Source organism: Lynx rufus, unplaced genomic scaffold (assembly GCF_022079265.1).
Source record: "Lynx rufus isolate CCGP_SWC_20201006 ecotype Redwood Valley unplaced genomic scaffold, mLynRuf1.p SCAF_12, whole genome shotgun sequence".
Lineage (NCBI taxonomy): Eukaryota > Metazoa > Chordata > Mammalia > Carnivora > Felidae > Lynx > Lynx rufus.
The window spans coordinates 20,775,819-20,802,429 of NW_025814826.1; the positions used below are offsets into that span (position 1 = coordinate 20,775,819).

At 35.6% G+C, this 26,611-nt stretch overlaps 1 protein-coding gene across 1 annotated transcript in view; it reads left to right on the top strand.

Annotated features, from left to right (window-relative positions):
* CUNH8orf34 (chromosome unknown C8orf34 homolog) overlaps positions 1 to 26,611 on the top strand; it is a 164,279-nt gene that overhangs the window by 125,440 nt on the left and 12,228 nt on the right. Inside the window, 1 exon segment of the mRNA XM_047073747.1 lies at positions 21,743 to 21,915. Coding sequence (XP_046929703.1) covers positions 21,743 to 21,915 — 173 coding nt within the window.

Consider the following 26,611-nt stretch of genomic DNA (forward strand, 5'->3'; position numbering starts at 1 on the left):
TCAAAAGTAAATAAACATTTAAAAATTTTAAAAAAGTAAAAAACTTGAAGCTCATAAATGTCAAATACTGAAAACTGTTCTACATTAAAGGAGATTAGGCAACAACAAGAACATGAGAATTGAATCCCATATGTGACCCAGGATTCTTTATTGCCATTAGCAACTTGATTCAAATAATTGAGGAAATTTAAACAAAGTTGGTTATTGGTATTGTATTAATGTTATTCTGTAGCTGCATAAGAAAATGTCCTTTGACATTTGATAATTATTCTGTGGCTGCATAATTATTCTGTGGCTGCATAAGAAAATGTCCTTCTTTATAGAAAATACACTCTGCAGTGTTTAGGGATAAAGAGTATCATATTTGCAACTTACCTTCAAGTGGTTCTGGGGAAATTTTATATATCAATGTGAAAGAGAGAGAAAATGATAAAGCAACATATCAACCACCAATGTTGACATTATTACATTAACAACATTGGGTAATCTGGATGAAAAGTATACAGAAATTCTTTTTTTTCTTTTCTCAACTTTTACAAGCCTGAATTATGTCAAAATAAAATATTTAAGACATACATATTTCTTAGATCTGTCCACTCTTACTGGCTCAAAAATAATGAGTATACCTAGTGTCCAGAATATAGTCTTAAAATATATTTCCCACTAAAATGAATTGGAATAATGGCTGATTCTGGGTTGGAAGCAAAATGAGTCTAAAATATCTTGTCATGCCAGAAAGCAAGAAGAACATGGGAAAGACCACTTGGCTGTGTCACAATTGATCACGAACCAACTTTAAATAGTTTCCCTCTGGAAAGAGTTGAGAAAATTTGAAGAATAAGAATAATAACTACAGTGATTTATATATAACATTTAAACATTTTTATGTTAATCCAAAAATTAATCATCTTAAGAGTATGTTAGGAAGCCAAAGTTATTATTTTCAAAAATCTGTAAAGGGGAAAGAATCAAACATTTAATTTGCCTTTTCTATATAAATTGTACTTCAGGGTAACCAAATATTTGAGAAAGTTTCTCTTTACAGAAGTTTTACAGCAAATAACAGAATTCCAACAAATGAATTATAAAATGAGACAATCACCATCTGGCAATCTTTAGTGAATTAATGGATCTAAGCGATAATCATGAATGCTGCCAACATCAGTAAAGAGTCGTCATCAACAGGACGTTATGTACCTCCAGATGGAACTGTAGTCATCCCTTCCTATCCATGGGGAGTACCTTCCAAACCCCAGTGGATACCAGAAACCATGGATAGTACTAAACCCTACATATATTATGTTTTTCCTATACATACATACCTGTGATAAAGTTTAATTTATAAATTATGCACAGTAAGAGATTAACAGTAATATATAACAATAAAATAGAAAAGTTATATGAATGCGGTCTCTCTCTCTCAAAATATCTTATTGTACCTGTACTCACCCTTATTCTTGTGAGGTTTTGAGATGTTAAAATGTCTGTGTGATGAGATACAGTGAGGTGAATAATGTAGGCGTTGTGATGTACCGTGAGTCTACTATTGGCTTTCTGACAGTGTGTCCGAAGGATCAACTGCTTTTGGACTACAGTTGAGTGCGAGTAACTGAAGCCACGGAAAGCTAACCCACAGATAAGGGGTGGGGGACTACTGTGTAACCATTCTCTCAGAAGCAGTGTTGGCAGCAACAACAACAACAGCAACAAAAACTTTATCCAAAACTAACTACTAATTTACAGAAATTACAAAGGGCAGAGGGACATTTCAAGCCACATCACAGGGATGTAAAGGGGAAAACCAGACTGTGGAAAACTCCCAGGAAGAACAGTTGAGGTTTTCTGAACAGCAGCAGCCAACAACAAAATTACAGGAGAAAAAATGAGACAGAGGAGGAAAATCTAGAGATTAAAAGAGACAAGAGTCCGTCACAACATGTTAAGTGTTGTGTGGAGTCTGACTTGTACAAACAGATAGCTTCCCTGAGACAGTCAAGGAAATTTGAAAACTAATGAACTTTGTTGATATTAAAGGCTATTGTTACTTTATTGTTAAAAGTAATAATGGTATTTGTTTACAAAAGTGCTGTTACTTTTTAGAGATACGTACTTGACCATTTACAAATGACATGATACAGTGAATGGGAGTTGCTTTGAAATCATCTGGGTAGGGGGGCGCCTGGGTGGCTCAGTGAGTTGAGCATCTGACTTCGGCTCGGGTCATGATCTTGCGGTTTGTGGGTTCAAGCCCCACATCGGGCTCTGTGCCCACAGCTCAGAGCCTGGAGCCTGCTTCGGATTCTGTGTCTCCTCCTCTCTCTGCCCCTCCCCTGCTCATGCTTTGTCTCTCTGTCTCTCAATAATAAACGTTAAAAAAAAATTTTTAATTTTTTTTTTCAACGTTTTTTATTTATTTTTGGGACAGAGAGAGACAGAGCATGAATGGGGGAGGGGCAGAGAGAGAGGGAGACACAGAATCGGAAACAGGCTCCAGGCTCCGAGCCATCAGCCCAGAGCCCGACGCGGGGCTCGAACTCACGGACCGCGAGATCGTGACCTGGCTGAAGTCGGACGCTTAACCGACTGCGCCACCCAGGCGCCCCTAAAAAAAATTTTTTAATAAAAAAAAGGAAATCATCTGGGTAGGAAAGAGGTGATGTGGAAGGGATGTGGATGGAGGTAAGGATGAAGTGAGTTTACCCATAAGCTGATAATTGATGAAAATGTGTGAGACTACAGATGGGTTTATTTTACTCTTCTTTCTACTTTTGTAGAAAATATCCATAATGAATAAAATGTTTTAGGTCACCGATAGTAGGGTGCAGAAGATAGTGGAGGAAAGGAGGAGGGATAACGTTGGCCTTTATTAGGGCTGGCAGGCATGCTAAGGCTTTTTGGATGTTATTTAATTTAGTTTTTGGACCAGTTCAATGAATGGTTGTATTTTTCCTGTTTTAAACATAAGGAAACTGGGGCGCCTGGGTGGCGCAGTCGGTTAAGCGTCCGACTTCAGCCAGGTCACGATCTCGCGGTCCGTGAGTTCGAGCCCCGCGTCAGGCTCTGGGCTCATGGCTCAGAGCCTGGAGCCTGTTTCCGATTCTGTGTCTCCCTCTCTCTCTGCCCCTTCCCCGTTCATGCTCTGTCTCTCTCTGTCCCAAAAATAAATAAACGTTGAAAAAAAAAATTAAAAAAAAAAAAAAAAAACATAAGGAAACTGATTAAGTGCTTTGTTGAAGCTCTCAGAATTAGTACTTGGAGCTAGAATAAATACTTCCTTCTGGCTCATCTGATTGTGCATCTGATTCCAAATTCATGCTTTTCCCTTACTACTATATATTGTACTCCACCATGAAAGAAGACAAGCTAAAATAGGTTTAATGTATTATTTTGACAACTTTATTGGCATAATAATTCCTATAATAAAATCTTCCCCTTTAAAGGGGGTACAGTTTAGGGATTTTTAGGATATTCAAAGTATATTACCACAACCTAAGTTTAGAACATTTTCATCATCCCAAAAGAAACCTTGTACCCATTCCGCATCCCTCCCCCCAGCCCCTCTGCCCCAGACAACCATTAATTTACCTTCTGTCTCTATAGATTTGCATATTCTGGAAATGTCATGGGAATGCAATCAAACAGTTGTCTTTTGTGACTGTCTCCTGTCACCGAGCGTAATGTTTTCAAGGTTCAGTGATGTTGTAGCTTGTATCAGTACTTCATTCCTTTTCGTTGCTGAATAATATTCTATTGTGTGGACAGGTCTGATTTTGTTTACTCATCAATTTGTAGACATTTGAGTTGTTTCCACTTTTCAGCTATTATGAGTAATGTTTCTATGAATATTCACGTGTAAGTTTTTGTGTGGACATGTGTTTTCATTTCTCTTGGGCGTATATGTAGGGAATGGGAACACTGGATTATATGTTCCTCTCTTTGAGAAACTGCCAAACTATTTTTCACAGTGACAGCACCATTTTACATTCCAATCAGCAAGTGTGAGGGTTCCAATTTCTCCATATCCTTGGTAGTCCTTGTTCGTCTTTTAGCTTCTAGTCAGCCTCATGGGTGTGAAGTAGTATCTTACTGTGGTCTTACATATTCTAATGACTAGTAATGTTTGATAATGTATTATGAGCCACTGAATCATATGTTACCTAATTTTGTCATTCTTTTATTCACTGTGCATATAGAGTACCTTCTGTATGCCAGAAAAAAAGATATGACAGTTCATTCTTTGTAACTGTAGACAAGAATGCTAGTAGCTGGTGGGGTTTTGATGAAAAGATAAACAAATTCTCTTCTGATTGCTTTCATTTTCCCATTGAAATAAGAAGCAACATAATCCGCTAAGAATCAGGAGAGAGATAGGAAATGTTGAAGTTAACTGAGGAATGAAAATGTATCTGAACTGAAAGAAGAAAAAAATAACCAAATGAACTTGAATGAATCTATCAATGTGGCATGTGCATTTTTCACATTTCATAGATAATGCAGAATTTCTCTCTAAAGATTATATCATTTACACTCCCGCCAACATTTTGTAGTATTTTTTGTTCCTGATCCTTGCTCACACTGTCTGTCATCAAACATTTTAATTAAAAAAATGGTTTCTAATAGATTCAATTAGTGATTTTATAATTTTCAGTAAGATTGAATGCCTGCCTGTCTCTTTTGCCCATTTTTATTGTCATTATTTTTTTCTTTAGATTTGTGGGTTTATTATATATTCCGGACGTCAACTCTTACTGGTTATATATTGTCTCAAATATATTCACTAAGTCTGAAGCTTGTCATCACTTTTTAAATAATGCTGTCTATTAACAGACATTTTTAACATTAACTTGTAAAACTGTTTTAAGAAATCCTTTCCTAGTTGACATCATGAAAATAATTGTTTTTTTATTTTCTCCCAGAAGTTCTTTTTTTCACATTCAGGTCTTTCATCCACTTGAAATTACTTTTTTAATATGGTAAGAAGTTGGAACATATTTTCCTCCACATGAATGATATATTTCCTATAACTGTATATTGAAAAATTCATCGTTTGTCCATCAGTATGCATGTTTCTGTCACTTGTCCTGTTTCTGGGCCCTCTTTTTTCTTCTGTTGGCCTATTTGCTTATTTCTGTTATTCCATTTGGTTTGGAGTTGTATTTTAAATTGATTTGAGAGAATTGACATCGTTAACATTTCTGTCATCCTATTGTGAACATGACATATTTCCATTTAATTAAAGGTTATAATGTTTTGTGATAAAGTCATATAGTTATATCCAGTAAAGCCATGTAAATTTTGTTATATCGATTCCTAGATACCTTGTACTTTTAGCTATTATTATAAATGGTCTGTGTTTTATAAATTACATTTTAAAACTTGCTGGAATATAGAAATGGAAATTATTTTTCTAATTTTAATTTAAATTCCATAAATGTACCAAACCCATATATTATAAATTGCCTCTGAATCCTCCTGATTTTTCTGTATAGGGAAACATATGTGACTGATGATAGTTTTGTTTCTTCCTTTCCATTAAGTGATAGATGATATGGGGTAGCCACATTAAGTATTCCCATTAGAAAGGGAAATAATGAGAAGTTTATAGAAATTACTGATTCTTTTTTAAAATTTTTGAAAATTTATTTTGAGAGAGAGAGAGAGAGAGAAAGAGGCAAAGAGAAAGGGAGAGAAAAAAATCCCAAGCAAGCTCCGTGCTATCATCGCAGAGCCTGACATGGGGCTTGAAACCACCCACCGTGAGATCATGACCTGAGCCAAAATCAGGAGTCAGATGCTCAACCAACTGAGCCACTCAGGAACCCTTATAAATTACTGATTCTTATGGGCACATATCATTAGGTCTTCCTATCCAAGGGGTTGGGAAGTGTTCCTTAATTGGGCCCCACTTCTGTTTTGTGGGAGTGGGAACTGGGTTCCCTGGGAGTCTCCATCTTTTATTTGCCACAGCTCATGGCTTCATCCCGTGGGAGTTTCTTTCTTTTTCGTTAATGTCTTTGGCCACTTCTGAAGAGGGTGTTGGAAGAGATACCTTTGTGCAACTTTTTTTTCAGCTTCTTTTCCTGTAGAAAAATTGTGGCCCAAAGGAGTGTTTACATCTTGTAGTCTCGGTCCCTTTTACTTCAGATGCTTTTTGCCAATTCAACTATCTTAAATAATTTTTGGATTTCCTTTGTATCTGATCACTCTCTCTTTCTTGTGCCAAAAACCACATCAACAGTTTTCTTTCAGGACATGCCTCTCTCTAGATTTAATTAGTGGTATTTCAGGTGTTGTGAAACATCGTTAATAGGCACCATCTTAATTTTTTAGAAGTCTTAATGAAGGGCCTTATAGCCACGTCTTTGATTTCTTTTTTAACCTGAAGCTCTGTCTTTCTGACAGGGCCATGGATTTAATATTAGTATAAGGATTATCTTAATTTAAAAATCTTGAGGTATCAATAAATGCTGGATATAAAAAACCCAGCCAGATTCTTAATATTTTTTTCTAAATTTTGCTTGCAAATTGTTATTTTTTGTACTCATCTATTTCTCGAAGAAACTTAGTATACAGCTAGAAGCAAGTAGGTAATATCTACATGATTTTTCCTAGAGAGCTTCTTGCCCAATTTTCAAACTTTCTACCTTACCATCACTTTCTACCTTACCAAGTTATCAGAGATGATAGTTTTACTAAATGACTAACACCACATAACACTGGCCTCCAGTGTTTCTGGCCTCTTATAATAATCTCCTCACCATTTTTATAGCCAATACCTGTCACTATATCCCAAGACCAATGACATATGTTTTAAGTTTTTATTTAGCAGTACTTTACTTCTAGGATCAGTTTGTTTCAGTTAGCTATAGCTGTGTAACCTTTTACCCCAAAACTCAGAGGCTTGAAACAATAAATATTTTTCCTGATTTTCTGGAATTCAGCTGACCTACACTGGATCTTGGCTAGATGGGCTCAACAGATCTCAACTGGAGTTTCTCATGTGGTCTAGAGGTTGGCTGTTGTCAGCTGATATAAGGTGGACTTGTTTGATGTCATTCAGATCTGTTAGAAATGTTTCTTATCTTCATTTTGGGTTAGTGGACTAGCATAGGCATATCTTTTTCACGGGGATGGCAGAAATAGTAGAAACATGTAAGGTTTCCTAAGGCCTCGGCTTATAACAGGCATACAATAACTTGTGTCTGTTTCATTGGCTGAAGCAGGTCACATTTAGAGGTCAATATGTCCCACTTTTATTTTTATTCTTTTTAAGTTTATTTATTTTGAGAAAGAGAGTGCTTACATGTGGAGAAGGGGAAGAGAGAGAGAGAGGAAGAGAGAGAATCCCAAGCAGGGATGCTGTCAGCCCAGAGCCCAGTGTGGGCTTGATCTCACAAACTGTGAGATCATGACCTGAACCAAGATCAAGAGTCAGACACTTAACCCACTGAGCCACCCAAGGGGCCCCATATGTCCCACTTTTAAACTATAGGGGTGCCTGGGTGGCTCAGTTGGTTGAGTGTCCAGCTCTTAATTTTAGCTCAGGTCCTGATTCCAGGATTGTGGGATTGAGCCCCATGTCGGACTCGGTGCTGAGCGTGGAGCCTGCTTGAGCTTCTCTCTCTCTCCCTCTGCCCCTCTCTCACACTCACATGCTCTCTCTCTCAAATGATAAATAAATAAATAAAATAAAAATAAAAATTAAAAAAAAAAGAAAGAAACTTTAAACTCCCATGATAAGGGGCATGGACACAATGAGGTTAAACATTTAATGATTAAGGGTCATCAATGCCATCCTACCATACAGTAAAGGCATGATCACTAAGCCAAGAGCTGCAGGCTATTGGGGATCTGTCAAAATACTCGGACATACTTCACTTTTACATAGTTTTTGAGAAAAATGTTTGCTAATATATTAAAGACTAAAACAAAATTTTTTGAATACTCCTTCCAGTTGCTGATGTACTGGCTTTCAGCAGTTTATACTGATTACTAAAGAGTCAGGGCTACAAAGTTAGCAGAAGAAAGGAAATAATAAAGACTAGAGCAGAAATAAGTGAAATAGAAAACAGGACAATGATAGAAAAGATTAACAAAACTAAGAGTTGGTTCTTTGAAAAAATAAACAAAACTGAGACACCTTTAGCTTGACTAACCAAGATAAAAGAGGAATCAAATAAATGAAATTATAAATGAAAGAGGCGATATTAACTAATACTACAGTAGTACAAAGGATCATGAGACTACTATGAACAATTAGTGCCAACAAACTGGTAACATAGGAAACAACTGGATAAATTCCTAGAAATATATAACTCACCAAGATTGAATCATGAAGAAACAGGAAATTTGAACAGACCAATAACAAGATTAGAGCAGGCATCAAAAACCTTCCAACACAGAAAAGTCGAGAAGAGGTGATTTCATTGATGAATTAACACTATCTTTCTCAAACTCTTCCAAAGATCTGAAGAGGAGGTAAGACTTTCAAATTCATTTTCTGAGGCCAGCATTACCTTGATACCAAAGCCAGATAGGGACACTGTAAGAAAAGAAAACTACAGACAAATATCTCTGATGAATATAGATGCAAAAATTCTCAACAAAGTACTGACAAACTGAATTCAATGGCACATTAAAAGTAGCAGATAACAGGATCACAATTGTCTGAGATTTATCTCTCGGACACAAGGGTGGTTCAATATTTACAAATCAATAAATATGATACATCACATTAATAGAATGAAAGATAAAAGTCACATGATCATCTCAATAAGTGCAGAAAAATACATTTAACAAAGTGTTACATACTTTCATGGTAAAAAACAAAAACTTTCAACAAATTGGATATAGAAGCGATATAACTCAAGATAATAAAAGACATATATGAAAACCCTCAGCTAACATACTCAACAGTGAAAGGTTGAAAGATTTTTCTCTAAAATCTAGAACAAGACTAAAGGGCCCACTCTCACCACTCCTATTCAACAAAGTACCAGAAGTCCTAGCCAGAGCGATTAGGCAAGAATAAGAAATGAAAGGCATCCAGATTGGACAAGAAGAAGTAAACTTGTCTCTGTTTGCAGATGACATATTCTTATGCATAGATAACCTTTAAGACTTAAGCAATAAGCTGTTAGACCTAATAAATGACTTTAGTAAAGTTACAGGATACAAAATCAACATACAAAAATCTGTTGCATTTCTATATACTAACAGTGAATTATTCTAAAAATTAATAAAACAGTTCCATTTACAATAGCATCAAATACAATAAAATAGATAGGAATACATTTAACCCACCAGATAAAATACCTGTATACTTTTTTTGATGAATGAAATTGAAGAAGACAGAAATAGGTGGAAAGATATCCCATGTTCATGAATTGGAAGGATGAATATTGTTAAAATTTCCCTACTACTCAAAACCATCTATAGGTTCAGTGCAATGCTTAATCAAAATTCCAATGGCATTTCCCCAAGAAATAAATAGAAAAAACATTCCTAAAATTTGTATAGAATCACAAATAGCCAAAGCAATCTTGAGAAAGAAAAACAAAACTGGAGGCATCATATTCCTGATTTCAAACTGTATTAAAAAGCTAGAGTAATTAAAATACTATGGTGCTGGTATAAAACATAGACCAATGGAACAGAATTAAGAACCCAGAAATAAACCATGCATACTTGGACATTTAATATTTAAAAAGGAATCCTAGAATGCTCAATGGTAAAATATAGTCTTTAATAAGAGGTGCTGAGAAAATTAGATACTCACTTGCAAAAGAATGAAATTGTATTTCTGTGGTATCTGTTGCATTGTTTTCTCTTCCATTTCTCATTTTGGTTTTGAATCTTCTCTCTTTTTTTAACGTAGTTAAATCATTGCCAATTTTGTGTATTTTTTTTGGAAAACCTGGTCATTACTTTCAATGTTATGTATGTTATTGTTTATTTTGGTCTCTATTTTATTTATTTCTGATCTTTCTTTGTTACTTCCTTTCTCTACTAAATTTCAGATAAATTTCTTCTTTTTCAGGCTACTTGTTATGTAATGTTTATTTGAAGAATTTTCTTAATACAAGCATTTATAATATTAAAAATTATAAATAGAATCATAAAAGAATGAAATTGGACACTTATTTCACACCAAGTACAAAAATCAACTCAAAATGCCTTACTCAAACTGTGAAACTCCTAGAAGAAAAATCTCATTTACATTGGTATTGGCAGTGCTTTAAAAAAATTTTGGGTGGGGGGGGAGGTTTCCTGGGTGGCTCGGTTAGTTAAGCGCTTGTCTCTTGATTTCAGCTTAAGTCATGATCTCACAGTTCATAAGTTCGAGAGCCCCATGTCAGGCTCTGCACTGACAGTGCGGAACCTGCTGGGGATTCTCTGTCTCCCTCTCATTCTGCTCCTCCTCTGCTTGCTTTCTCTTTCTCTCAAAAATAAATAAACATTTAAAAAAGATTTTGAGAGAAAGGGAGACAGAGTGCAAGCAGGGAAGGGGCAGAGAGAGAGGGAGACACAGAATCTGAAGCAGGCTCCAGGCTCTGAGCTGTCAGCACAGAGCGCCATGCGGGGCTCGAACTCATAAGCTGTGAGATCATGATCTGAGCCAAAGTCAGACACTTAACCTACTGAACCACCCAGGTGCCCCTAAAAAGTGCAAGCAGCAAGTGGGACTACATCAAACTAAAAAGCTTCTGTACAGAAAAAGAAAAAATCAGACTGAAAAAGTAACCTGTAGAATGGCAGAAAGTATTTGTAAGTCATATATCTGATAAGGGGTTAATATCTAAAATATATAAGAAACACAGCTCAGTAGTAGAAAAAAACAAATAATCTGATTTTTCAAAATTTGGCAGAGGACCTGAACAGACATTTTTCCAAAGAAGATAGATAAATGGCCAAGTATGTGAAAAGATGCTCAACATTACTAATCATCAGGGAAATGCAACTCAAAACTATAATAAGATATCACCTTACACCTGATAGAATGTCTCTCGTCAAAAAGACAGGAGATATTAGGTGTTGGCAGGAATTTGGAGAAGAGGGAACTCTTGTGTACTGTTGGTGGGAATGTAAATTCATAGGGGTACTATAGAAAGCAGCATGGGGGTGTCTCAAAAAATTAAACATGAAGCTGATTCAGCAATCCCACTTCTGAGTATATATCTGAAGGAAATGAAGTCCCTATGTCAAAGGGAAATCTGAACTTCCATGTTCACTGCAGTATTATTTACAACAGCTGAAACATGAAAACAGCCTAAGTGCCTGTTGATAGATGAATAAAGAAAAATGATTTTATATATAAATATATATATATATATTATAATATTTTTCAGCCATTAAAAGGAATGAAATCTAACCTATAGAAAGAGAGAATAGAGTGGGGGTTGCCAGAGGTGAGGGGGGTGGGGGAAATGGTTGCAAGTGATCAGAGGTTACAGACTTCCAGTTATAAGATGAGCAAGATCTGGGGATCTAACGCACAGAATGGTGACTAAGGTTTACAACACTATATTGTATACTTGGAAGTTGCTAAGAAAGTTCTTACCACACACGTACACACACACACACACAATGTTAATTATGTGAAGTGATGAGTATGTTAACTTCATTATGGTAATCATTTTGCATTATATATGTATGTCAAATCTTGACAGTATACAATGTAAACCTACATAAAATATATCAATTATATCTGAAAGCTGGAAAAAAATTAAAAAAGAGACAGTAAGAAAAAAGCTTTTAACTGTCTACTTACATTACTTCCTTTAAACTCTAATTCAAGTTCAATGTGTGGATTAGTTTAACAATGGCTATTAGGTTAAACATTTAATATGTAATTATGTGTTTCATAATTTTCCTTTTGTGAATTGGTAGGATTAAAATAATTTACTCAAAAGCTTGAGAATTTGTACAGAATATTTAATTATTTTAAATCAGTCACATCTTGTAGACTTTATGCTGAAATGGCTTAAAAATATATTAATCAGTGTTGTCCATGAATCATTTATACGACTTTTAGTTAGACATAATGATACTTCATAATTTGTGATATGACATAATGATACTTCATTACTACCAACATTTGTGTTGGTTTTCCTTCTATGAATTTTTAAAATTCACTTAATACAAATTTTATACTTATTTTATGAAATAATTATGCTAGTTATTATGGGGAAAACAAAGGAATTTAAGATGTGATCCCAGCCTTTCATGAGCATCTTGATTTATTAAGAAGGGAAAACAGACTTCTGGAGAAGATGGCAGAGTAGGAGGATCTTAGGCTCACCTCATCCCACAGATACATCTAGATAATACCCACATCACTGTAAGTAACCCAGGGAACAACCTGAGAACTGGAAGAACAGACTCTTCACAACGGGACTTAGAGAAGAGGCCACATCAAAAGTGGTAGGAAGGGTAGAGACTTGGTCGGGACCAAGCTAACTCCTAGAATTGTCCATGGCGAGGAGAGACCATAGACACGAGAGGGGAAAGGAGCAGATCCTGTATCAGGCACCCCAGGCATGGGGGACCCACCCTGGGAAGATGAATAGCCATAACATTTGGCTTTGGAAATCAGAGGGGCTTGACTTTGAGAGTTCTTACAATCAGTAGCGCTAAACACCTGGAACTTTAAAAAATCACTGGGCTTGGCTCTGGGAGAGACAACAGATGATAGGAAACTGAGTCCCACCCCAACAGAGACAGAATAACTAACAGCCCTGTTGAGGTACAGCATAGAAGCAGCAGTTTGGAAAATGCCTGAGATTTATTTGCTAGTCTCAGAACATGTGCTGGAGAGGCAGGGATCTTTAGGAGACTTCTCCAGGAACAAAGTTGCTGGTAGGAACCATTCCCTCTTCCCCTGTCCCCTCTCTGGCCTAGATACATGGGAGCCAGCAAGAACACTCTCCACCTAGCTTGCTAATAACACTATGCCCTGCCCTCACATTCTCCTGTGGACACATTTCTCCAATTCACCCTCGGCAGAAGTTCGTGCAAAGTAGTGCCGCAAGCCTGTTAGTGTGCAAATAGCCTTGACGAGAGCCATCACCTCGCCAACATGACTCCAGCCCCTGGGAGAGGGTAAGGTAACCACAAATACTAGTTTGACTGCAAGCCCCAGCAGTGGGCTGGGGGTAGACCTCTGGTCTGACTACAAGCCCCACCCACTAACAAAAGTTTCTCAGGAGATAACACAGGGAGAGTACTCTGCAGTTCTTTGTGACCACAATTCTGTCAAACACAAGCCCAAGGTGACCCCACACTCCCCATTACCAACACAGGGACCAAATCCTGCTCACAAAGGGCAAAGAGAGCCATTGCACATGACAGGACTGAAGGCAAAAATGGCTCAGCCACAATAGAATTTAAAAAAAAATAGGTTTATTTTTTGAGAGAGAGAGTGTGCACACAAGCAGGGGAGCAGCAGAGGGAGAGGGAGACAGAGGATCTGAAGCAGGCTCTGTGCTGACAGCAGACAGCCTGGTGTGGGGCTCAAACTTACAAACTCTAAGAACATGACCTGAGCCAAAGTTGGATGCTTAACTGACTGAGCCACCCAGGCACCCTGTCAGCCACAATATTAAGGCACATGCAGCACACATAGGAGACATCCCTGAAGCACCAGGGTCTGGTAAATAGGAGACATTGTACTACAGGGCACTGCAGGACCTCTCCTTCATAAGGCCACTATTTTAAAGAGCAGAAGATGTAACTGACTCTTCAGACACATGAAAACAGGCACAGAGTGATAGACAAAATGAGGAGACAGAGGGATGTGTCTCAAATGAAAGATCAGGACAAAAAAGCAAGACCAATCTATATGCTGCCTCCAAGAGACTAATTTCAGAGGTAAGACACATGCAGATTGAAAGTGAAGGAATGGAGAAGCATTTATCATGCAAATGGAAGTGAAAAGAAAGCCTGGGTAACAGTAGTTATATCAGACAAAATAGACTTTAAAACAGACTGTAATCAGAGACAAGGACACTATATAATCATAAAGGGAACAATGCAACAAGAAGATATAACAATTATAAATATTTATGTACCCAATATGAAAGCACCCAAATATATACTGCAGTTAATAACAAACATGAAGTAACTGATAGTAATACAATAGTAGTTGGGGACTTTAACATCCTGCTTATATCAGTGGATAGACATCCAAACAAAATCAGCAAGGAAACAGTGGCTTTGAATGACACATTGGACAAGATGCATCTAATAAATATATTCAGAACATTACATCCTAAAACAGAAGAGTACACATGCTTTTCAAGTTCACATGGAACATTTTCCAGAATAGATTACATGCTAGGTCACAAAACAAGTCTCAACAAATTCAAAAAGATTGAAATTACATCACGCATCACATCTGATCACAATGCTATGAAACTAGAAATCAACCACAAAAAATCTGGAAAGACCACAAGTATGTGGAGGCTAAATAAAATGCTACTAAACAATGAATGGGTCAACCAAGAAATAAAGAATGTATGGAGACAAATGAAAATGAAAACACAATGATCCAAAATCTTTGGGCTGCGGCAGGAGCTGTTCTAAGAAGGAAGTTTAAGAAGCAAGAAAAATCTCAACATTACCTTATACCTAAAAGAGCTGGAAAAAGAAGAACAAACAAAACCCTAAACCAGTAGAAGGAAGGAAATAATAAAGAGTAGAGCAGACATAAAATAAAGAAACTACAAAAGAACAAAAAACAGTAGAACAGATGAATGAAACCAGGAACTGGTTTTTTGAAAAGATCAATAAAATTGATAAACCTTTAGCTAGACCCATAAAAAAAATAAGACAACTAAATAAAATCATAAATGCAAAGACAAGCAATAACTGACAGCATAGATTATAAGTGAATGTTATGAAAAATTATATGCCAACAAATTGGACAACCAAAAAGAAATGGATAAATTCCTAGAAACATATAACCTCCCAAAACTGAATCTGGAAGAGAAAGAAAATTTGAACAAACTGATTACCAGCAATGAAATCGTATCAGTAATCAAAAAGCTCCCAATAGACAAAAGTCTGGGTCCAAATGGTTTCACAGGTGAATTATACCAAACATTTAAAGAAGAGTTAATATCTGTTATTCTCAAATTACTCTTTTAAAAGAGAAGAGGAAGGAAAGCTTCCTAATTCATTCTGAGGCCAGCTTTATTCTGATACCAAAACCACATAAAGACACTACAAAAAAGAGAACTACAGGGCAGTAACCTTGATGCATATAGATTCAAAAATCCTCAACAAAATATTAGCAACTGAATCCAACAATATGTTAAAAAAAATCATTCACCATGATCAAGTGGGATCTGTTCCTGGAATAGAAGGGTGGTTCAATATTTTCAAATCAATGTGATATATCAAGAGAAAGGGTAAAAATCATGTGATAATTTCAATAGATGCAGAAAAGTATTTGAGAAGGCACAACATCCATTCATGATAAAAATTCTCAACAAAGTAGGTTAGGAGGGAGCATACTTAAACATAATCAAGGCCATATGTGAAAAACCCACATCTAACCTCATACTCAGTTCTGAACAACTGACAGCTTTCCCTTAAAATCAGAAACAAGACAATACTCTCACCACTTTTATCCAACATGGTATTGGGAGTCCTACCCACAGCAATCAGACATGAAAAATGAATACATACATACATACATACATACATACATACATACATATGTAAATAAATAACTCATTCACATTTGTTAGGAAGAAGTAAAACTTTCCCTATTTGTAGATAACATGATACTGTATATATAAAACCCTAAAACCTCTGCAAAAGAACTACTAAAACTGATAAATGAATTCTGTAAGGTCGCAGAATACATCAATATAGAGAAATCCATTGCATTCCTATACACTATAGACTAATAACACTACACTAATAACAAAGTGGCAGAAAGAGAAATTAGGAAAACAATCTCATTTACAATTTACCAAAAATAACAAAAGACCTAGGAATAAATGTAAGCAAGGAGGTGAGGAGACCTGTATTTTGTAAACTATAAAACATTGATGAAAGTAACTGGACACAGAAAGATGGGAAATATTTCTTGCTCATGGATTAGAAGAACAAATATTGTTAAAATGTTCATACTACCCAAAGTAATCTACAGATTTAATGCAATCCCTATCAAAATACAAACAACATTTTCACAGAGCTATAACAAATAATCCTAAAATTTTCATGGGACCACAAAATAGCCAAAACATTCTTGAACAAAACTGGAGTAATCACAATCCCCAATGTCAAGATATACTACAATTCTGTAGTAATCAAAACAGTATAGTAAAGGCACAAAATAGGCACGTAGATCAATAGAACAGCATAAAGAACCCAGAAATAAACCTGTGATTCTATGGTCAATTAATCTTTGACAAAAGAGGCAAGAATATTAAATGGGAAAAAGTCAAGAAATGATGTTGGGAAAGCTGGACAGCAACTTGCAAAAGAATGAAACTGGGCCACTTTCTTACACCACACACAATATAAACTCAAAATGGATTAAAGACCTAAATGTGAGTTTTTAAACCATAAAGATCCTAGGAGACAGCTCAGGCAGTAATGTCTTTGACATCATGTGTAGTAACATTTTTCTAGATATGTCTCCTGAGGGAAGGGAAATGAAAGCAAAAATAAACTATCAGGACTACATGGAAATAAAAAGCTTCTGTACAGCAAAGGAGACAATCATCAAAACTAGAAGACAAGCTATTGAATACAAGATATTTGCAAATGACATATCTGATGGGGAGTTAATATCCAAAATATAAAAAGAGTTATACAGTTCAAAAAACCAATAATCCAATTAAAAATGAGCCGAAGATTGAAGCATGAAAAGATGCTCAACATCACTCATCGTCATGGAAATGTAAATCAAAACTACAGTGATACCACCTCACACCTGTCAGAATGGCTAAAACCAGAAACAAGAAATGAGTGTTGGCAAGGAGGATGTGGAGAAAAAGGAATGCTTGTGCACTGCTGGTGAAAATGCAAACTGGTGCAGCCATTTTGGAAAATAGCATGGAGGTTTTTCAAGATTCAAAATAGAATCACCATATGACCCAGTAATTCCACTGCTGGATATTTACCTAAAGAACATGAAAACACTAATTCGAAAAGATATGTGCACCCCTGTGTTTACTGCAGCATTATTTACAGTAGCCAAATATGGAAGCACCCCAAGTGTCCATCAATAAGATGTGGTATATATAGATAGATAGACATATAGTGTAATATTACTCAGCCATAAAAAATAATGAAATCTTGCCATTTGCAGCAACATGGATGGATCTATGGGTATAATGCTAAGTGAAATAAGTGAATCAGAAACACAAGTACCATATGTTTTCACTCATGTGGAATTTAAGAAACAAACCAAACAAAAAAAAAAAAGACAGGAAAAACAAGACTCTTAAATATAGAGAACAAATTAGTGGTCACCAAAGGGATGTTGGAGGGGGGATGGACAAAATAGCTGAAGGGATTAAGAGTACACTTATCATAATGAACACTGAGTAATGTATAGAATTTTGAATCTGTATTGTATTATACACCTGAAATGAATATAACCCTGTATGTTAATTACAGTGGAATTAAAAAAATAAATAGAAAGTTAAAAAAAGGAGAGAAAACAAATAATGTGGAATATGATCACATGTACTGATAACCAGTGGTGAGAGCAGTTGGATTCATTGTGGATTAGCCAGTGGGAGCAGGCTACTTGGACAGAGTAGGCCTGGTTTACTGTAACTTCTTCTTGGATAGGTTAGCTTTCTGCTGATTGGAAATACTAAGCAAATTTGTGATCTTGGGTGAATTTTTGGCCATAAATGCTTTTCTTATTAAATTTAAACAGACTTGCTTAAGAATCTCAACTCTAGAGACTTCTGATCTTAGGGAGGGCAAAGGAATATGTACTTATACATTTAGAAAAAAATTTTTTTAACATTCATTTATTTTTGAAAGACACAGATGAGCAGGAGCAGGGGAAGGGCAGAGAGAGAGGGAGACAGAGAATCCAAAACAGGCTCCAGGCTCTGAGCTGTCAGCACAGAGCCCGATGTGGGGCTTGAACTCACAAACCGTGAGATCATGACGTGAGCCGAAGTCGGATGCTTAACTGACTGAGCCACCCAGGTGCCCCAGTACTTATACATTTTTGAGGAATAATTAGTATTTACATTGTTTAGAATTGACATTTAAATTATTTACCATGTACTTAAAATATTTTCAAGAACGTACTGCTTTTAATGTGCATTTTAAAATGTCTTTTGCTATGTAGTGATAATTGTAGTACATTGTATGTAGTGTTAAGAACTGCTTTCTTCACTGAAATCCTTTCATAAAAATTTATGTTTGTTATGCTTAATCAAATATAAGTGATACATCCAAGGAAAATTTGCTATTTTAATCTATTACAAGTAGATATTTTACATTCAAGAATTTTTATAAATGTAACATTTTAAGAAGGCATAGATATAAAAAGAGCTTTGATCATTCTAATAAATAAGAAAAGTAGAGTTCCGGTTTTTTCACTTGTAAAATGCTAACTTCCTAACTCCTCTGACCTTCTTTGCGGCTCTTTGTATTTCTTTGCCCATCAGCTATTTCCCACCGAATTTCTGCTTTCAGCTACTGTTAAAACAATTTATCCTTCTCTCAGTGCTCTACTCTCCACAGCAGTGACATCTATCATTTTATTTAATTTCCCAGTAAGCGACCAGGAAGCTATTTCTAGAAAATTCTCTGCAGCTCTCAACTTTTGATCACATTCAACTCTAAATTCTATTTCACATTTCTCATCGATAGTGCCCAAACCCACTCCTTTCTCTTGCCCCCATTCTTCTCTGTTGAGCCTATAAGATAAATCTCCAAGCCCAATTCTGCTTCATTACATAAATGCAGTTAATAACACTGAACTAATTATCCAACCTTTTTAATATTCTATCTATAAAATAAAACTTCATAGGATCAAAATTTGCCCCATCAATTCTCTGTTCTGTTACTCTGCGCATTTTCACAACCAAGCATCCACTCTTCCCCAACTTGCTCATTCTTGCTGTTCTTTTCACCTTTTGTTTCACATTTATATCACAAATATAGAAGTGGTTTTAACGTAGTCCACATCCTTAAATAATCGCATCTAGCATATGTACAGAAAACTGTGGTTTAACTGTGCTACCTACTAATTCATTTGATACAGTGGGTTTTGTAATACGCATCTGCACTGTTTTACATTTGAAGCAAGTGAAATTCACAAAATAAGTAACATTTCAGACGCATAGATCAAAACTGGTTCTGAGGCTGTGAATGTATTTATAATTTTTTAAAATTCTAAAACAGAACTTTGCCTCAGCTTGCTTTTAAAAACAAATACAGTTTTAAAATTTAACAATATTGCTGTTAATTTTAATTCTTTTGCTTCAAATCGTATTAAATTGTTATACCTGAATGTGCCTTTCTTGTAGTTTCAAAACAGTAATTTGATTACGTGATTTCACAGTTGACAGCCATAATAGTTCCTTGATTTCCTGACTGTGGGAACATAAATACAGAAGGAATTCTGATTATTTGTTAAATTACTAAAATTTATCTGGTATATTTTTATGTGAGCTAGAGAATCAATATTAAGATATATAACTACTTTCTGTCCCTTTATATCACTTGGATATTCATGAAATATGTCCTAATCATATTTCACATGTTGCCTTTGGTATTATATTTGCAGATTAATTAATATTACATTGTATATTGTTATGCCATATTTTTATTGTGTTATATTTGTATAATATTTTGGAGAATTATAAAAACTCAGAAGGCCAGGTCTGCATCTTTAAGAAATTATTCAAAACTTTTGTCATACTAAAAACTATAGCAAACATAATTTAATGCAAGCCTGTTTCTCAGATCAGGATATTTTTAATACTCATTCTTTTGGCAATGAGTTTCTATTAATCATAATATTGCAAAGACATGGAAGGAAGCACCCAAAGAAGAAACTAAAATTACCTGTAGTTCCTCTTTTTAGATAAATCCACAAAATTTTGGTCTTACCATTGTTTCCCCAACAAATCAAGCTGTTTCAGGCACATGGTTGGTCTTAATAAATATAAGAAAATGAATAAATGAGTAGGATTAGTGTATGAATGATGAATTATAGTATAAACTCTGACAATTGGTTTTATTTTTCCTTTTTGTAATGCAAATGCTGTACTTAAACCTTGATTGTCAAAGTGTCCACTTCAAAGATGGCTGTCTCCAGTAAACACATTGTCAGTCACAGTAGACTAGATACAGAGCCAGGCCACCTCCCCTGACTGAAGCTCTTTGGTGTTAGAGATCTTGGTTGATTTCAAGTACTGACCATTTGGGCCTCTTGTTTTTTCTCTCCTTGTGCTTTAAATTCCCATTCTTCTGTTTTAAATTCACCAATATAGAATGAGCCCACAAAACCCTAGGCTTCCACCCTCAACCCCAATAAAAACGGAACCCCAACATTCTGCTTGCTAGCTCTCTCTCTCTTGTCAACCTGTGACCTCACAGTGTGGCCCCAGGTGTGCTGCGTAATTTGCAGGCCTTATAAACAATAAACTTTTAATTTTTCTGAGCTTCCTGATGGTTATTGATGAAGGGCATCTTGCAATCATAATAAGAACCACAACATTGGTTATTGATAGGCTGAGATCAGCACAAAACATTGATATACACCCATATGAATTTTTAAAACAAAACTAAAATCATAGAGTAGGCACTGCTTTTAACTGGCCTTTTTCTCACTTACTGAGATATCTCTAGCAATGACTCACATCTAGTATTTGAGTACCTTTCAAAGGTTATTAATTTATTTTTAGAGAGAAAGAGAGAGTGAGAGAGAGAGTGAGCGCACATGAGTAGGGCAGAGAGGGAGAGAGAAAGAATCCTAAGCAGGCTCTGCATTGCCAGTGTACAATATGTACAATAGACTGCACAGAGCTCCAACCCAGAAACTGTAAGAGCATGACCTGAGCTGAAGTCAAGATCTGGAATCTTAACTGAGCTATCCAGGCATCGCTTTTTTAAAATTTATTTATTTATTTTGATAGTAGAACCTTTCAAAACATTAAATGATTTAAATGGTTAAAGTATCATTTAAAGAGCCACATCATACCCAAGTCTATGAAAAAAGATCACTTTAACATGTTTTGATTAGCTAGCATACCTGTTATTGATATTGCCCAGCTTCTAACCTACACTGGATGGCTCCAAGTCCAAAATGTTTCACAGTTGGAGACAATCCATCCTTCCACTGCCGTCTCTTGACTTTATTCCCTTACCTCACCCCAGTTTCCTCCTAAGAAATTTTTATCATTTCCCAGTAACACTAAGCTCTTTCACTGTGTGCACCTTACTGCACACTTTTCTTTCTGTCACAAATGCTAGTCTCAGCTCGTTCTTCCTGAGAACACACATGCAGCCTTCTGATTCCAAATAAAAGATTTCATTCCTGGATCCTTTGTCACGGTGACCTAAAGGAGTCAGCACAAATTACAAAGAATAAGTCATCTAATAAAAATGGAAATTTTTAGTCAATTCGGAAAGAAAAAGAACATTTTGATTTACGGAAGTAGTTGAAACTGTAGACAAAATTATTTCCCTACCGTCCTATTAATAAGAATAAGTGATCTGAGTCAGTATATTCTTTTCTCCTCTTTAGGAAACAGTGGCATTTAATTCTTCTCTTCTGAGACCCCGTGTGATTGGAGAATGGATTGGTCGAGAAGAGAATGATGCTGACCCACTAGCAGCTGAAATGCTACAGCCCCCAGTTCCAAGAAGTAAAAATGAACAATGGGAAAATGAAGACACTAGCTCCAGCCCTGCAGGAAGGTGAGATGAGATGCTTTCCAGGATTCTGAATTTGGTTAGTCGTTAAAAGCTAAAGGGAAAATAAATCCAGGTGCATGATTTTGACGATAACTTAGCAATTTTGTATAGAAAATTATGTTGGGTTCCACATAAGCTAAAAGTTAATTTCTCTGTTTTAAAATTAAAGTTTTACTAGATTTGCTTTTAGATTTTGGTTTTGATTTTTTCTTTATATCTAAGAATGTCACCATCTCTTTGCTACTAAGACCAAATAGAGAAATAATTTGAAATACATAGGCTGTCAGCCGAGACCCACTATAATGCTGGGCAGGGAGTGACTGATTGTTAAGAACTGGAGATGGAGGGCTTCTCATTTAGCAGAGAAATGTAGTTGGTTATTAGGGGAAATAAAATTATTAAATGTGCAATAGACTGCACAAAGCAGAAGAGAAAATACAAGAGAAAATACAAGAGAATACAAGAGATATTAAATACAAGAAATTTACAATACAATACAAGAGGAATACAAGAGAATACAAGAGAAAAACCTTAGTTTAGAGCCACTTGGGTTTGGAGCTGGTAACTATGTTTGAACATATTCTTTAAAGAAAATTTTTTTATGTTTATTTCTTTTTTGAGAGAGAGAGAAAGAGAGAGAGAGAGAGAACAAGCTGGGGAGGGGCAGAGAGAGAGGAGAAGGAGAAAATCCCAAGCAGGCTTTGCACTGTCAGTGCAGAGCCCAATGTGGGGCTCAAACCCACAAACCCTGAGATCATGACCTGAGCCAAAACCAAGAGTTGGAATCTCAACTGACTGAGCCATCCAGGTGCCCCTGATTGAACACAATTCTTTTCATTTGCTGTGTTTAATTTTTGAAGTATTTATCATTTGTAAATTTGTAAGTCTGTATTTCACTTACTCAGTCCTATGATGACTCAAAATGGTGGTGGGAGATTTGCCTTAACTTTCCATATGCTAGTAGAAGTAGGGTAGTTTTGACACCTGGGTAGTCCAGATCATATTTATTAGAAAAAGTGCATTCAGAACAACCTTTTTTTTTTTTAATAGCAATTGCAGTGAGTAAAACCCGAAATGAAAACTTCCACTAGGAAGTTGGAGTGAAAAAGCATTATGGAGGCAAGACTTACACGAGACTGAGAAAACAGATTTAAATACTCCTGAGTTAAAATGTGACAGAGCTAAAACTTTCTTTGGGTGCTACTAGCTGACCACCGCAGAAGAGATTTTCCTATTGATAGCATGGCCACAGTAACTTTGTATTTCCTACATTAAATTTAGCAGCAACCAGTAACTATTCTTTCTCAAGGAGAAAATTGTATTTTCTACAATGTAATAGCTTTCAAGGGTTTTTTATTTTGACTTATCACTTGACTAGAAGGAAGGAAATTCAGAATTCTCATTAATGTGCTTCAAGGCATATAGAAAATTGATTCTATTTCCATGAAAAATAACTTCTAAATTATTTAAATAGTCCTATATAAGGAGAAGGAAACCATTTTTAAAAATCCATTTACCTTCTTTTGTGAAATGCCAGATCAATTTCACCTGTCAATGAGGGTAATTTTATTTTTAATACCAGACTTATGAAACCCACTAGACCTTTATCTTTATTCATTGCCAGGTCTTTAATGTAAAATAGAGAAATGTCAACTTTCATTTTGCTTTCATTTAGTCATAATAATAATCGGAGCTATTTATTGCAAATGTTAGTGCTTCTATTTTCTTCCCAGCTTCAGTGAGCTCTGATTCCCTCTTGAATACCCAATAAAGGGGAATCTTTCCTTCATTACTAGTCAAATTCCTTACCCAGAAAACTCAATCCATGAAGCTCTCTTTCAAATATTTGTTATGAAACGTCATGTTTAGTTTTATTATTCTCTGTCTTTAAATTATGAGTTGAAGTATTACCTGTGAAATGAATAAAGGTGAAATCCTGCCTCGATGCCCCAGCAGAGCAGAAAGAATGCATGTGTGTCTGAACTTGGCTTAAAAAATAGTGACAAACTATGGGTGGGAAACTATGTCTCTCCTATCTTCTAATACAAAACAGGATTTTGAGTTTATACCAGGAATTCACATAGCATTAGATTTTATTTGGAGGAATAAAAATGGATTGGGGGAAATTTTTTAATGACTCTAGAGGCTATAACTAGAGTGTTAGCTTTTTTTTTTTAGTAATGAACTTGTAGTATAACTTACCAGTCTTAAACATTAACAGACTAAATTATATTATAGACTTCGGTAGGAGATTTAATTTTCAAAGATGACTTCTTCCATTTTTCTCTCCCCTACTGGGCCTGGATCATTGTCATTGCCAGTAGACATCTGTTATGTGAGTGAAGGAGGCACATAGAAGGCTGTTAGTAGATATCTGCTAAATAAAGCTTATTTATAAGAAGGAATGTTTATAGTCTATCTTAACTTTTTGCCCCTTCCTATCACAGTTTTTCCTGTTGTTAATTGCTCAACTCTTATTTGAGTGGCTGTTATTATAACACTCTATCTTTAGTACATAGCCAATTTTTTTCCTAAGGTCCTGCATATAGACCATTGTATGAAGGGGGTTAGCAACTTTAGCATACACATTTGTCACCTGAATGGTTAAGTTGGTGAAAATATGAAGGCAGTTATAAGGGCAATATGGAGAAACTAATAGGATAAGACAAGAGCTACTGACCTGGAGTTCATGACCCCTACATGGTCTCTGATGGACCCAAGAGATCTGTGAATCTCTTTATTTTTGAAAAAAAATTAATGTTTATTTATTGTTAAGAGACAGAGACAGATCGTGAGCATGGGAGGGGAAGAGAGACAGGGAGACACAGACTCCGAAGCAGGCTCCAGGCTCTGAGCTGTCAGTATAGAGCCTGACGTGAGGCTCAAATCCACAGACTGTGAGATAATGACCTGAGCTGAAGTCAGACACATAACCGACTGAGCCACCCAGGTACCCCTGTGAATCTCTTTAAATGAAATTATGTGGAAAATGGGGGCACCTGGGTGGCTCAGTCGGTTAAGCGTCTGACTCTTGATTTCGGCTGAGGTCATGGTCTAATGGTTTGTGAGATGGAACCCTGCATCCAGCTCTGCACTGACAGCGTGAAGTCTGCTTGGGATTCTCTCTCTCCCTCTCTCTTTCTGCCCCTTCCCTGCTTGCATGTGTGCTCTCTCTCTCAAAATAAATAAATAAATATTTAAAAAAATAAATTATGTGGAAAGTGTTCTGTGTATGTGCAGATGGGCATTTTCTTTCTTAGATTCTCTAAAGGTCCTATTAAGGAAGGTTAAGAAAGAAATTAAAACATCTGAACAAGAAAAGGAACAGGGATTTATAAAAGAGAGAGGTGAAGGCATTGGGAAATGATTGAAGGCTTTCTGAGATTGTTAGATACTACCAGTTGGCATCAATTGTTATGGCTTGTCTAACCATTTAATGGGAAAGCCTATGTGTTGATTGCACATTTAGAGTTATTAAAAAATAATCACACATTGATAATACAAATGTAAATAAAAATTGAATGTAATAAACATATAATTGTATATTAAGCCATTTTAATTAAACGTTGCAATAGCTGGGTAATGGATTTCCTAAAATTACTAGCTAAATCGTAATATGCATTTGTAAATAGGCTTATCAAGCCTTGAAAGCTTAATGAAACTCCTCTGAGCTGAATCACTTTATTAAAACAAGAATATCAATACATATTATAAGATCTGGTAAATTGACTTTGTTAAGTGAACATTGCTATCAGACAGTAAATATGCCATAAAATGAATAGAAAATCTTACAATTTAGAAATATATATTAAATATTTTTTAAAAAGATAAATTCACTTTCCATTAAGAAATGTTTCTTTTCATTAAAGCTCATAATTGCTTGTGAGATCTCTGTTAATGAAGCCTGAAAATGTTCCCTTCCTCTTGGAGCTTCCTCAATTGGCAGCAAAAGACAATAAACAAGTAAATAAATACAAAAATATGTACCATACGTTCAAGCAGTGATAAGTGACAAGATGGAAAATAAACCAGAATAGGAAGGAAGAAAATGGACAAAGGACACTCTTTTTCATGAGAAGTCCAAGAACAAAGAAATAACCTTAATATTGTCAGATTTTAGCTGTTGTAGACATGATAGAAAATATGTAATACATATGTCAGAGACTAAGTCAAGCTTAGTAATTTAGGGATATTCTAATGTAAATTTTAAGCAGAAAGAATGTTGATTAATGGAAAATTAATCTTTCAAAGGAATCAAAAACAGAAGTCTTAAAAATATCTAAAACAAATGTATCTTATGACTCATTCATTTCTTTTTGAAAGCCAAAATGGCATATAACTAAATCACACATTTATTACAGAATGTTGATAGGGCATTTTGATAAGTTCAAAATTTGTTATTTCTCATTTATTTAGGAATTCATTCATTTATTTCTTTAGGAAATATATCCTAACTCAAGTTATTCTTTTATGAAACTCATTACTAGTCACCTGTGGAATCATAGACTCATAGGTGGACTCTTCCTAGGCAGTCAACACGTAATCAGTGTCTGGGATTCATAGCCTAGCACTGTCTTCATGACCAAACCATGTATTTTAATAAGACTAAAGGAAACACTTCCTTCAACCTTTATGAAAATGATCTTGGTCATTGTTGGCTGTTGAATAGGAATTACACATTTATAATCTGCCCTTTGTT